Below are 13757 nucleotides of genomic sequence, written 5' to 3'. Positions count from 1 at the left end.
CACACACCGGCTTTCCTTCATTATGTTTACTTGCCAAAAGGGCTTGAGTGATCTTGAACTTTTCAAGCCTTTGAACTTGAGGGTTAGGGAGAATAATTGGAGGAGGTGGAGGAATTGAAGCATGATTTCTTATTACTCGATCGAATCGTGGAATATCATCTTCATGTGGAATGCTTGTTCCATGAGATTTGAGAAGACCATAGTTGTCAAACTTTGACATCTACAAAACGGGAGAAAACGAATTCAAGTTAGTTGATTGATAGAGTCCTTAGTAAATCACCCAAATGAGATACTAAGGCTACGACCCAACACAATATTCTACAACTCGGGAGAGGGATGCCGTAACCCAAATTGCAGAACATTTGAAGGTAAGTGAATGACGATTCACTAATTTCCACCACGAAAAACGAAAAAGAATTTTAAGTTTTAAATCTATGAAAACTCCTAGATCCTTTGAGATTCATTGAACTTTCAATGGCATGTTTAAATCTCGATATGCCCCTCTTGTTTGTGACTGGGATGCCGAGGATCACAAAGCGGGTGTGAATAACCATGCAAACTTACATGGTGCCCTCACATGTTACAGTTACCTATTCGATGTGCCGGTAAACCACACACGCACCACCGAACTATGACAAACATTGAGTAACCCTTTGCTACCTTTGCTTAGAACCATTTAGTGTGCCGGTAAACCACACACGCTCCACTAACGTCTTCACAAGGGCACAAAGTGTAATTTCATGGAATTGCATCAATTCACTTTTTCCTAAGTAACTAAAATTGGGAATTTTATGAAAACATTTAGTTACTTTAATAATTCATTATACTTATAATGGAAGGTTTCGTCCTATCCTACCCGTTTGGCTAACGACCCTCCACTAGTCAAGAGTGCGGTGGGTAAGAGTGGATACCCATTCAATCGCCATTTTATAGGCAATTTCCTTAAACACCCCTTACAGACCAGCTTCGTGAATGATGCCTACTAACGGTAAGACTGACTTTTACTCATACATACATACATACATACATATATATATATATATATATATATATATATATATATATATATATATATATATATATATATATATATATATATAATGTTAGACTTTTAATGTTATATATAGTATAGGGTGTATTTTATACTTTCAAAATACTAAGTGGTCAAATTTAACAATTATACCTTTAATTCAATTAAATTGTAAACCAAAACTTTTATGGATTTATTAAACCTCTTTTAATTATACACCTTAATTAATTAATAAAACCATAAGGGTGTGATTTGAACTTTTTCAAAACTATACTAGAGTTTTAGAATTTAACATTCCTAATTAAACTTTTAATCAACTTTTAAATTCCAAAACTTGAGGGCAAGTTTTGAAACATTTCAACACATTAGGGTTTTGAATTTAAATATACATCAAAATTAAACCATTTAATCAAAATTTAAATTCCAAAACTTGAGGGCAAGTTTTGAAACCTTTTTCAAAACATTAGGGTTTTAACTATTTAAATTTCAAAACAACAAAACTTTTGGGCTCAAATTTAAACTATAAAACCTAAAGGGCAAAATATGAAACTTTTCATAACAACAAGGATCAAATAACAAATAATTTAAATTAACATTTAATCACATAATTATCCATATTTGATTTGTTTAATGATTTCTTGCAAAACAATTTATCAATTTAGTCAAAATAATTAATCAATTATCTTATAAGGAAACAATTATCTTATTAATTGATAAATATCTTCAATTAGATCAAAATTATAGTCAAATATATCATATAATCGGATTAATATTGATCTAACATGATAAGGTAACTATCCCAATGCAAAAACAGCAAGAAATCCCGAGATAACCTCCATCTGACGAGTTGACTCGTCGAGTCACCTTGGACTCGGCGAGTCCAGCCTCCAGAAACCCAAAAAACGAATTTTCCAGTTATACAATGCATCAATACAATTGAAACCAAGCTAGGCTCTGATACCACTGATGGGTTTTGGTCATAAGACATCCTATGTGCTCATACAAACCCTAATGCTTGGATCTAGGTTTCTCTATTGTACATGCTATGAATCCAAGACTATAAACCCTAATTCTAGCATATGGGAATCAATATTAACATATAATTAGGTTTAAGATAGTACCTTGATTGTTATGTAGCAATAACAATCCCCATTCCTCCTTGAATTGACATTGGAAGGCTTAGAGTCACAAGTGTCACTCCTCTAATGGTTCACAAACACCATAAGCAAGAGGATGAAGAGGAGAGAGGATGGAGGCTGCCCAAAACCGTCTACAAACCCTAGAGAAGTCTTAGCCACGTTTTTGGGTCATAAGGGATCCATATATATAGGAGGCAATTAGGGTTATCTAACAAGGAAACCCTAATTTGGTTGCTTAAGCCCTAAGCAACCCATGGAGCCCTTTCCTTAAGGCCTTGGACGATTTCATATGGGCTTCCCCCATAGAATTCGTCCACCTTATAATAAAAGTCAATCCATGGCCCAAATTGCAATTATCTCATAATCACAATTCCAGTCCCTTAAGTTTAATTAATCTCTTTTAGTCACAAAACTAATTACCAATTAATTATTGACTAATATTAATTAAACAATATGATTTCTCCTTTAATATATTATTCTCATAATATATTAATAAATCATATTTAATCCTTTCTCTCCATAATTCATCCTATCAAGTTGCTTTGGTGAAGGCAACCCAAAAGGACCATGCACCATCGGGTCAAGTACATACCAAAATAGTTATGGACTTAGACACTAATCCAACACTTAGTTGGATACAAGAGTGGAATTGAACGAATCTGGTTGGATAAAGAGTGGAATTGATGAATTTGTTGGACAAGCAAGCAACAAGATCGATAAATGTTAAAGAGTACACAAATTCTTGAAATAGTGAGGCCCGATTGAAAGATTCTTCAAACCAACTTGAAGTCCCAGACAACTCTTTCTTTTTTCAATACTTTGTCACAGAGCTAATTTTAAACCCCACGTTGAGTCTTTTGCATCATTACTTACGATACTGATCAAAAATCGATTTTTAAATGTGGCTGAAAATATCTGGATTTCGATGGTGAAGGCTTGCGAAACGGACGACGGTGCGAGGTTTGTTTTGGGGTTTTTGGTGAACCCATTCCCAGAAACCACCTCCGTGGACGGGTGAAGATCACGAATATATATGTTCATCTTTGAATCTGAGAAATAAAACAAAAACGATGTTTGTGGGTTTAATCAGAAACTCGATGTCTATAAAATAAAAAGATAAAGGAAACGACACATTATTATATATTGGGTACTAAGCTTATGTCCTGTTGTAAGGTATACTCACTTTTCCATATATATATATATATATATATATATATATATATATATATATATATATATATATATATATAAACAAGTTAAAAACATCATAAATGGTCCATATGGTTATGAAATGAGGAAAGTAGCTTTCAATTATTTTAATAAAATAAGACTTAAACAAACAAAAGATGAAAAAATCTTCCCTAATAAATAAAGATTTTTTTGTCACATGTAATATTCTCATTTATTTTGCCACATGTAATTTTGTGGTTATTTTAAATTAATATTTATTCCACTTGTCATTTTATGGTTTTTTCATTTTATTAAATTGTAGATAGTATTTAAATTTAAATGCAATAATAAATGCATATCAATTTCATTAATGAATTTCTTTCTAATTTCAAAATTACTAAATTAAAGATTTGTTAATTTTCTTTATTTATTTATCTAAATTATTTATTTAAAAGAGAAAAAAAACACTTTAATTTTTATAATTCAATATTTTCTCACTTTTCTTATATATTCATACTTCTCAAATGTCTAAAATTTTGTATTTAGTTTTTCTTTTAAATAAACTCATATGATACATGAGTCTTACACATAATGAATAATAAAGACAACATACAAAGTTTTGAAACACAAAACTTTGTAAAAGTTTTTTTAACTTAAATACTATATGACATATTTTTAAATAGAAGAGGGATCATTTACGAAGTTTTCTCGAAAAAGAAAGAGCAGAGACGAGGTTTCGTGACACGTACGAAGAAATGAGAAAGAGTGCAGTTCTAGAGAAGTCCCTAGTATATATCTCCAACTTCTGAAGGAGTCAAGGATTTGCTTCGTCAGAAAACCCCGATCCCTCAAAAATCTTCGCATCTTTCCATCTGTCCACTACATCAGACGATCCAAGAATTCACCTGAAAATTCTAGCTAGGGGAAAAAAAGTTTCAGGTAAAGATGGTTACGTCGTCGGTGGTGAATACGTATCCACTGTCGAGCTACACCTTCGGCACTAAGGAGCCGAAGATGGAGAAGGACACTTCCGTCGCTGACCGCCTGGCTCGTATGAAACTCAAGTACGTTCTTTTTTGAAGCTTACTCCCTTCAATTTTGTAATTCCATTTTTTATAAGCAATGAAGCTGGCCGGCAACATATTTTGATGAAAACCCTAGTTCTAAATGGAACCTTGAATACTTCCTTCATGCTCAAATGAACTTTCTTGATTTCATTTTTGGAATTATTTTACTATTAGCCCGTTACTTTATTCAGGTCGAAAAAGGATGAAGCGGACTATGTAGTAGATAACTTCTCTACATGAAAATGTTAGGGTCAGGACATTAAATCACTACAGAGTAATTTTGATACCAAGTTTAAAACTGAATCTTGTATTTAGGGGGGGTGTTTGGATGTGCGATTTCAAAGTCATTATTGCAACTTCAAGAACAAGAATTAGATAATAATAATAATAATTGGTTAAAGCAAAATATCAATTTTACATTTTTTTGCTGCAACTTCGTATTTGCTTCAAAATCTTATTATTTTGATCCTTAAAATTAAAGAATTCAGAATATGTTTTGTCAAAACGCTAATAACTTATAATCAGTTTTTGCAACACTTCCAAACACCTCCTAAAAAACGAGTTGGTACCTTTGGAGCTAATGATGATGTGTCCATGAGAGTATACTATTATCCAGTTGTATAAGTATAACTATGTAACTTACAAGAAAACATTAAAAGGGCAGATGTAAATTTTTTATTTTTTTTTTACTGTTCATCGTTTTTGGAGCACTGTTTAGTTATAAACTGAAATTATATTCTTTTTTTTTTTTTTTTTTTTTTTCCCTTACAGCTATATGAAGGAAGGCATGAGGACTAGCGTTGAAGGAATCTTGCTGGTCTTTCCATCTTTTCTTCAATACAATTTCATTGTTTGTAATATCATAATTAATGTACAAATACCTTGTTTTGTTGCTTTCCCATTTCTTTGAAAGAATTGCAACATTACTTAATTATAAATTTGTAACAGCAGTTTAGATTCAAGTTCAAACTTTAAACATGTATAATAGATGTATGATTAATTTAACTTGCAAGCCCCAAGCCTGTTTGGTGCTGCAAAGTTTATGGTATATATCTTGAATTTGAAAAAGAAGATACAATCTTTGGTGCTACTTCATGGTAGATTGTTATGATTGATTATATAGTAAAATCATTTGACAGATTGTATGATGAAATTGAAAAATGAGTAAAGTAAATGGGTTAATGAACAGGTACAGGAGCATAATCATCCTCATATTCTGCTTTTGCAAATTGGGAACACATTCTGCAAACTACCTGGTGGTCGTTTGAAACCAGGAGAAAATGGTATAATAATGATTCATATATATATTTTTTATTGTTTCTTTGTTTCATATGAAATATATATATATATATATATATATATATATATATATATATATATATATATATATATATATATATATATATATATATATATATATATATATATATAACCCTCTTCTACTTTTGCAGAAACTGAGGGGTTGAAAAGGAAACTGTGTAGCAAACTTGCAGCTAATTCTACTGGACTTCAGCCTGATTGGCAGGTTTTCAGCTTAGATTTTTTTTTTTTTTTTTTAAAAACAAATTTCAGTTTAAAGATTTCTTAATTATTCATGGGTTTGTAAATGGAATGCAATTACAGATAGGAGAGTGTGTGGCTGTGTGGTGGAGGCCTAATTTTGAGACCATAATGTACCCGTATTGCCCTCCACACATAACCAAACCCAAGGTAACATGAGATGTGAATAGCATAAATGCATCTACACATTATTTGTTTTTAAATGATTATGGTTTGTGCCTAGGCTAATTGATTGTGATGTGATTTGGTTGACTATGCAGGAGTGTAAGAAACTTTTCCTTGTTCACTTGTCAGAAAGAGAGTACTTTGCAGTGCCAAAAAATTTAAAACTTCTTGCTGTTCCATTGTTTGAGCTTTATGACAACGTTCAGGTAACCTGTCTTCTCTAATTATTTCAGAAAATGAACATGAAGGAAGATTTATAAAAACTTAGGACTAAATTGGGAAAACCTCATTTCCTTAATCTCTCATTGATTATTTTACTTTGTGACTTTGTGTTAATTATCTAATGTTAAACTTAATCTCATGTATGTTTTGGATGCAGAGATATGGACCTGTGATATCCACCATCCCGCAACAGCTGTCAAGATTTCAATTTAACATGGTTCACGCATAAACTTCATGATCTGATACTAAAGGACTAGAAATCTGATATATATATATATATATATATATATATATATATATATATATATATATATATATATATATATATATATATATATATATATATATGTGTGTGTGTGTGTGTGTGTGTGTGTTGATGCTGATGATTGAGTGGGTGTCTCTTAAGAGATGTTTATCATCGATTAGTAATTTAATACTAGTTTAAACAACTTAATGTCTCGTGTATACTCTATAAAAAGTGGTTTACTTAACGTTTATGTAGCAGGGAATTAATTAATATATGAAGCAAGGAAGTCGGATTTGTGAGGTTAAACTTGAACTATATTTGTGATGTGTATGAGACTATGTTATGTAGAAAAGTACAATATTGGACAGGCAATATATCATTGTATTTTATGCGGAAAGGATTATATTTCTGTGTAGGTCGTGGGTTAAAATGAGGATCATGAGGTTGCGTTTTATTATTGATCTCATGATTCATGAGCCAACACAAAAATTGGAAAGGGTGATTATATCTCTATGATATTATATTATATTATATTATGGGAAGTTATAGATATAGCAGATTATATTGTAATAACATGCACGATAGTGACACTTTATGATGACCTGGGAACTACACGTATGCAGGAATCATTCTGCTTAAGTTGCGAGGACCACACGATTAGAACCCAATTTGATATATTAAGTTGCATATAATAAATATTATCATGGCATGATTAGGAAAGTTGTTAAAAGCCCGAGCTTGTCCCTATCATTAGTTACTCAATTAAAATGTTGTTTATTTATTTCTGTTTCTACTTAATGAATTTAATGGATAAAAGTCAAAATTAGTATGTTATACATGAGTTTTTTTTAATCTAATTTAATTTTATACTTGAAGCAACAAGAATGATTAAATAAGGAAAGTCGAGAAGATGAGGCTTTTATCAAGTTCTAGTTTTTTACAAATTTGTTTTTGTGTATATTTCTCTTTCGTTTTTTCAAATAGAATGATGTTTTTCTTTTTAATTTTTTGTAAGACTTAACAATTTTTCTCCTTACATTATAATTTGTGTTTTAAAATATTACGCTGTACAACTACATAAAACATAGTTGTTGTATATGGAGAAAAAATGTTTGATTTTGCTTGTTTAAACAATAATATTTCTTACATTTAATAAGCAAAAGTAAATGATCGTTACTTTGGTATAAGTTGTTTTATGTTGTTTTTATATTTGATTAATTAGACGCATGGAGAACCGGTCAAAACTCAAAAAGAGAGCGCTTCTACTCCCTCTAAAGTCTAAAGTCTAAAGTCTAAAGTCTAATCTATCCGTTTACTTCTTTTCCTATTGGATCGGCTGCTACCTGTTTCAGAAGAAAAAAAAAAGAGGACATGTAATGGTTGTTATAGATTTAATCAACCATGCATCTTATTATATATGTCATTGGTTGACCAATGGCCTTGGCTCTTTGATCTCAATTAGAACTAATTAAATTAAGCATATTAATTCATATAATTAGAATTACTGCAACTTTTTACGTATTCAAGTGTTGCTTGTGAGGTAACAAACTTGTGCTACATCATGGTTTAATAAATGCATATTCATATTGGTTCCAAATCTTGTTCTGGTCTTTACTTTCCATGCATGTAGATTAATTAACCTTTAGACTTGTCATTGAGTTGTTAGGTTAATTAAAATGGAAAAGGTGGTCTACCAACTTCATAATTTAATACTAATTAAGTTTAGTTATATCCTAAGGAATCTCCAATTCTCTTTATATTATAACACACATAAAGTCATATATCACTTTTCTCATATTCCCATTTCATAATGAGGTGCAGGTTATTAGAGAAGACAAAGCATAAGAGAGGTTTATGGTCACCTGATGAAGATCAGAAGCTCAGAAATTACATCGTAAACCATGGTATTGGCTGCTGGACTTCTGTCCCCATTCATGCTGGTAATATATATAGCTTCCTTTTTGACTTTATAGGCTTATATGTATAATGGGGATTAATTATATATGAGTTTACTTTATGCAGAAATTAAAAGCCAGTTTCTTTGATATTTTTAACATCTAATAGAAAAGAAAAGAGGCTGTCAGTAATTTTTTTGATTTTATTTTCAATGTGGGTGTTTGCTTGTATGCATAATATATACTGTAGAAGCTATAGAATCAACATATCTTAAATTTACAGTTTTCTCCTTGACTAATATTATATTATATTAGGTTTGCAAAGGAATGGAAAGAGCTGCAGATTGAGATGGATTAATTATCTAAGGCCAGGATTAAAGCGAGGAACATTCACATCACAAGAGGAGAATATCATTTTCTCTCTTCATGCCATGCTAGGCAATAAGTAAGCAACCAAATTAACCATCTATGCTGCATATGTAGATCCATTTTTTTTTTTTTTTTTTAAATTATCATCACACAAAGAAACCATAAATATATACTATATATTTATCTTTTAATAACGCATGACAGGTGGTCTCAGATGTCAGAGCATTTGCCTGGAAGGACTGATAACGAGATAAAGAACCACTGGCATTCTCATATGAAGAAAAAAGTAGTAAACTTTGAAAACATGAAATCTCATCAACAAACCCCATCTTCTTCCAGCTATACAAGAACAGATTCAAGTCTTGAATCATCAGAAGCAGATGGTTGCAGAAATCTACCCAAGATTCTATTTGCTGAATGGCTCTCACTCCAACAGTTTCATAAGTTTGACACTTCAGGAATGGAAGACATCATGAGTAGTTATACTTTTGGCTCTCAAAAAACAGTCACAAATGGTGCACTACTACTGAATGAAGGATCTGGCATTCAACAAGTAGGATCAACCTATGGTTTTGTGGATTCCATGGATCATTTGCAATTGAAATATGAGCATCAATATGAAGAAAGTGACTTCTTTGATATAATCTCTCAACTTAATATTTCTCAAAACTTCAACAACAGTGATGTAACATTGTATAGTTGTAACTAATTGTAGCTAGATTGTCTGTCTTTTCTTCCCCCATGCTGTAACTTTGTGTGCTTCCACATAAATAAATTTCAGGGTCTTACAGTAGAAATCATTAATGCATTCTGGAATAAGTTAAAAATGCATATGTTTATGTTTAATTAAAGCTGATGTCAAGCTTCAGGCCAGGATTATTAATTATATATATAAAAGTTTCAACTGTATTTTATAGGTGGGTTTACCTCAAGAGATTCCAGACAGGAAGACATTGTTTCTAGATTATGAAATGTTTTTAGATCATGAATTATAATAAAGCCATTGACATTCCACCTCTATAATTAAATGTGTTACTCTGTCTTTTTTTTTTATCATTATAATTATCGATGCATAAAAGAATTCTTGAACTACTTCTATGGAACCTTGTTAACTAATAATAACTTAAAAAACTTGGGATCATGAATGATCCAATACATATACAAGTACTAACTGAACATATACACAAAATACACAACAACAATATTCTGGAGACAGAATCCTCAATATTTTGATTTTCTGGAGATATATTCATGCTGATAATGTACAAACAGATCCTTCTCTCATGGTTGCTCCACATCCAAGCTTACTGTTTTTGCCATTTAAGGGATGGAGTTTACAGATTCTCATTGCTTAAAGCTGCTCCATAAGAGAACAAATGAAACAATGAAGATGATTGTAATCGGTGTCCATTTCACTGCAATAACCTGTGAATTTTAAGTTAACAGCTAGCTATATTGGATGATAAAAAAAAAAAAAAAAAAAAGTATTTTTCCAACAGGGTAACAAAACTGGCCAAACATGTGTTAGATGCAAGAAATAACAAAGTTCCTTAGTTTATTTGTTTATTATTATTACAGCATTGTATTTTCCATTCTTTTTTTACTAACACAATGATTATAGCATTGTACTCTCAGTTTTTCTTATTAAGACATTGCACTGAAAAAACTCTAATCAATTATAACAGTAAAAATTGTTTTTTATTTGGATTACATTGCTATTATTGGATAACTTTTTTTATAGTTCATTGTTGTAACAGGACAAAATGAAATTGTGATGCTATAATAAACAAGAAAACGAAAGTACATTGCTATTTCTTGCAATTAACCATTCTATATATATTTACCTCAAGGGACTCGGATCCCCACACTGGGAAAGCACTTTTATGTGCTTTCATCATTCTCTCCAGCATATCTGATGATAAAAAAATGTGGGAAGAATTTAAGCTTTCAGAAATCACCAAAAGCAAACATTAAACCAGAGTTTGAATACCAACAGATGATATTTTGTTTATCGGTGATTAAAAAACACACTTTTAGTGTATAACTTTACATATGAAGATACATTATTTTACATGTTGAACTAATGTTACCTGATCTTCTCCTCCATTCAACAACTAGAGACATTTGTTCAGTATGAACATGTAATTCTTGTTTGTGGTTAGCCTTTAGCTTCGATAAGTTTGCTTGAGTTCTTGTATCTATATATTGTCTTCTGATATTGCAAATAATGTTATCTGCAACATAAAATAGATTAATCAGGAACAAAATAGAACATAATTCTTTCGAACTAAACAGGAATTTGGAGGACTGGTTACTGAATTTGATAAAGCTGTATGGTTTTGTGATCTGTTTAACAAGGCTCAGATCAATCTTGTCAAACTCCTTTTGCAAATCTTGAAGGTAGTGGAATGCAAGCTTTCTTGGATATAAAGCATCACACAAAGTAATGAAGCAAACCCCATTCTTCACCACATAGCTTCGGTTAATTGTCACAACAAATTAAACTAAAATTAGGGATAGGGAACTGTCGAGTATATGTTTTCTACTTTAAATGGATCAAATTTATAAAAAAAATTGGAAAGAAAACAGCATTGGGGTTATCTAATGCTACAATGTTACATACTTGAAGCAATGGTGGTGAGGGAGGAGGATTGTGGTGGCGGAAGGTGGCAATGCTGCCATGGAGATTTCATGAAGCAAGAACTCTGCATGTTGCTTGTAGATGGTATTGTCGCCGTCTTCTTCGTATAAGGGCCCTTGTGAAATGGGCAATCCGTCATTCACCCTTCCAACGACTGTCAGCTTCACCATGATCGCTTCTAATGTTTTCAACTGTGTCTGTGTCTGTGTCTGTGTGGTAACAAAATTGAGTAATCTTTCACTTTCAGCAGTTTGCGCGCGGGTGGAAATGGGAAATTGAGTATGGATTTACAGAGAGGAGTAATGGACAAGGAAAAAGAGCGATTCCTTTGTCTTTTTTATGGTATACAAAAAGAGATTTTTATACGCGTTTTCAAAAAGCCTTAGCCCCCAAGAATTATCCAAAAAAAAAAAAAAACAGATTTTTATAATAATTAATAATTTACAAACAACGACTTCAGATTCATCTTTGAGTTATATGTATAACTAGATTATGACCCCGCGTATAACGCGGGGAACATATAAAAATGTAAATGTAAATGTATAAAAAAGTTGACACTATAAAAAAATAAAGTAACATAAACAGACTTAGCATTACTGCTAACATTTAAATGTTTGAAAAAAAAACAAAGAAACACTTGAATATCTATAATAATTGAAGGACCTCTTTGTAAGCATAACTTTTTGTTTTATTAGTTGGATAACCTTCCTCGTAATATATGAGTACCTTCAATCTCTTTTCACTTGTGACGCGAGAAACAAAAAATATATAACTGAAAATGAGTGAAGACAAGCTTATGCACGTATAATCCAACATTTGATAATTATTGTCATTGATTTTTATTAGTGGCGATAACAAAATAAACTACTATAGGGAATTGCCTCCGCTGAAAACAGAATAAGATTCTTTCATTGGACGGAGTTAAATTCATGCAATGTATATAAATAGTCTCCATAAAGAATCTATCATATATGATTCAGGCTTCAATGACGTTTCTTCCAAGCCTAACAATCTATAATCTAGTACAATTGCATAGTCCTTTGGTTTGGTCGATATTACAAAGTAATATGACAGGAACACCTACTTTTAGTCTAAGTTTATGGTTGAAATTTCTAGATGTCCAACACAACCGAAGAGTAAATTGATTCCTAAAAAAAACCTGGTAACTCTGTATCACATAAAGAATTTGAACTCATATGTTTTCCCTTCATCTTTCATCAATCCTAGAATGTAGTCATTGGTAGCATCAAATTCTTCATTTGTAGGGACCAAAATAGCTTTATCTTGAAAATATGATTGATCATCAAGATGATTTTCAAAGGATAGATAAATGATGGATACAATTTGAACTCATAAGTTATATATATATATATATATATATATATATATATATATATATATATATATATATATACACACACACACACACACACACACACAAAATAAATTAATATATTGTTATCATTCTACTTTTTTTTTTTTTTTTTTTTTTTTTTTTTTTTTTTTTGCAAATTTCAATACTAAAAACAAATTTTCCCTAGAAAATTGTCATCTTAATGACCTACTAATTAACAATTAAATTTATATATTACATAAATGGTTCACATGTGAACAAAAGTACACAAATGGTCCATATTTGAAATGTTTTTCTTACATAAATGGTTTATTACGTAAAAGAAAATGAAAATATACTTTCCATTAATAAAATGTTTTCAAAAAAGTCCTATTAATTAGCTCTAATGTAGAAAAAAAAATTGTTCTAGATATGGAAAAGTCATTTTTTGAAACTACGATGCTATTAATGAACTTTTTTGCAAAGTTTAATGCTATTAATGATTTTTATTTCAGAAAACAATCGTTTAAATGAGCTTCAATATACAAAAAATATAACTTTCCATATCAACCAAAAATAATAAAAAAAAAGTCATTTTTTAAGAGTATGATGCTATATATGAACCTTTTTTCAAAGTTTAATATTAAAAGCAATTTTTTTCCAAAAAAGATCCTAATATAAGGTTAAAAAGAACATATTGTAAAATATTTATCGATTTACATGAGCAAGAATTAAACGTTTCCATCAATACCCAATAAAGTATATAAATCATGCCTCCTTCTGTAATGAATTCCAACGCCCCACAATGTGGAATCCCCTCAGTCGCAACATTCCATAACTCAAACCACATCCGATAATCAATATGAAGAGAAGCTGCAATAAAAATAATAATTGTCATCATCTTATACAAATGTTAGAG

The 13757-nt window shown here is 30.8% G+C and overlaps 3 protein-coding genes across 4 annotated transcripts; 2 read left to right on the top strand and 1 right to left on the bottom strand.

Annotated features, from left to right (window-relative positions):
• The first annotated feature begins 4061 nt into the window (after positions 1-4061).
• LOC111896303 (pre-mRNA cleavage factor Im 25 kDa subunit 2) lies at positions 4062-6639 on the top strand. Its single transcript, XM_052768187.1, has 7 exons — positions 4062-4403; positions 5178-5223; positions 5596-5689; positions 5858-5931; positions 6030-6116; positions 6227-6337; positions 6511-6639. The coding sequence occupies exons 1-7, from the start codon at positions 4285-4287 to the stop codon at positions 6580-6582; spliced, it is 603 nt and encodes a 200-aa protein (XP_052624147.1). The 5' UTR covers positions 4062-4284; the 3' UTR covers positions 6583-6639.
• Positions 6640-8367: 1728 nt separating this feature from the next.
• Positions 8368-9788, top strand: LOC111896306 (transcription factor LAF1). Its single transcript, XM_023892321.3, has 3 exons — positions 8368-8540; positions 8811-8940; positions 9069-9788. The coding sequence occupies exons 1-3, from the start codon at positions 8411-8413 to the stop codon at positions 9571-9573; spliced, it is 765 nt and encodes a 254-aa protein (XP_023748089.1). The 5' UTR covers positions 8368-8410; the 3' UTR covers positions 9574-9788.
• A 96-nt stretch (positions 9789-9884) lies between these two features.
• LOC111896302 (25.3 kDa vesicle transport protein) lies at positions 9885-11897 on the bottom strand. 2 transcript variants are annotated; one of them, XM_023892315.3, is made up of 5 exons: positions 11488-11897; positions 11180-11340; positions 10955-11098; positions 10709-10776; positions 9885-10289 (listed from the first exon to the last, which is right to left on the bottom strand). In XM_023892315.3, exons 1-5 carry the CDS (start codon positions 11673-11675, stop codon positions 10209-10211), a joined length of 642 nt encoding a protein of 213 aa, XP_023748083.1. In that variant the 5' UTR covers positions 11676-11897; the 3' UTR covers positions 9885-10208. The 2 variants fall into 2 exon arrangements, with proteins under 2 accessions (XP_023748083.1, XP_052624692.1); XM_052768732.1 differs by having other exon boundaries at positions 10955-11340.
• Between the last annotated feature and the right edge of the window lie 1860 nt (positions 11898-13757).

Source organism: Lactuca sativa, chromosome 2 (assembly GCF_002870075.4).
Source record: "Lactuca sativa cultivar Salinas chromosome 2, Lsat_Salinas_v11, whole genome shotgun sequence".
In the NCBI taxonomy this organism is placed as follows: domain Eukaryota; kingdom Viridiplantae; phylum Streptophyta; class Magnoliopsida; order Asterales; family Asteraceae; genus Lactuca; species Lactuca sativa.
The sequence above is the reverse complement of the archived record's forward strand: the minus strand, read 5'-3'. Positions and strand labels throughout refer to the sequence as shown.

Excerpts from the sequence above, each read along its gene's own strand:
- LOC111896306 (XM_023892321.3), top strand. The coding sequence starts at position 8,411 with ATGAGGTGCAGGTTATTAGAGAAGACAAAGCATAAGAGAGGTTTATGG. Across the intron at positions 8,541-8,810 it reads TTCTGTCCCCATTCATGCTG|GTTTGCAAAGGAATGGAAAG; the intron begins GTAATATATATA and ends ATATTATATTAG. Across the intron at positions 8,941-9,068 it reads CATGCCATGCTAGGCAATAA|GTGGTCTCAGATGTCAGAGC; the intron begins GTAAGCAACCAA and ends AACGCATGACAG.
- LOC111896302 (XM_052768732.1), bottom strand. The coding sequence starts at position 11,675 with ATGGTGAAGCTGACAGTCGTTGGAAGGGTGAATGACGGATTGCCCATT. Across the intron at positions 11,341-11,487 it reads CCTCACCACCATTGCTTCAA|CTATGTGGTGAAGAATGGGG; the intron begins GTATGTAACATT and ends AATTAACCGAAG. Across the intron at positions 10,290-10,708 it reads GGGGATCCGAGTCCCTTGAG|GTTATTGCAGTGAAATGGAC; the intron begins GTAAATATATAT and ends TAAAATTCACAG.
- LOC111896303 (XM_052768187.1), top strand. The coding sequence starts at position 4,285 with ATGGTTACGTCGTCGGTGGTGAATACGTATCCACTGTCGAGCTACACC. Across the intron at positions 5,224-5,595 it reads GCGTTGAAGGAATCTTGCTG|GTACAGGAGCATAATCATCC; the intron begins GTCTTTCCATCT and ends GTTAATGAACAG. Across the intron at positions 5,690-5,857 it reads TTTGAAACCAGGAGAAAATG|AAACTGAGGGGTTGAAAAGG; the intron begins GTATAATAATGA and ends CTACTTTTGCAG.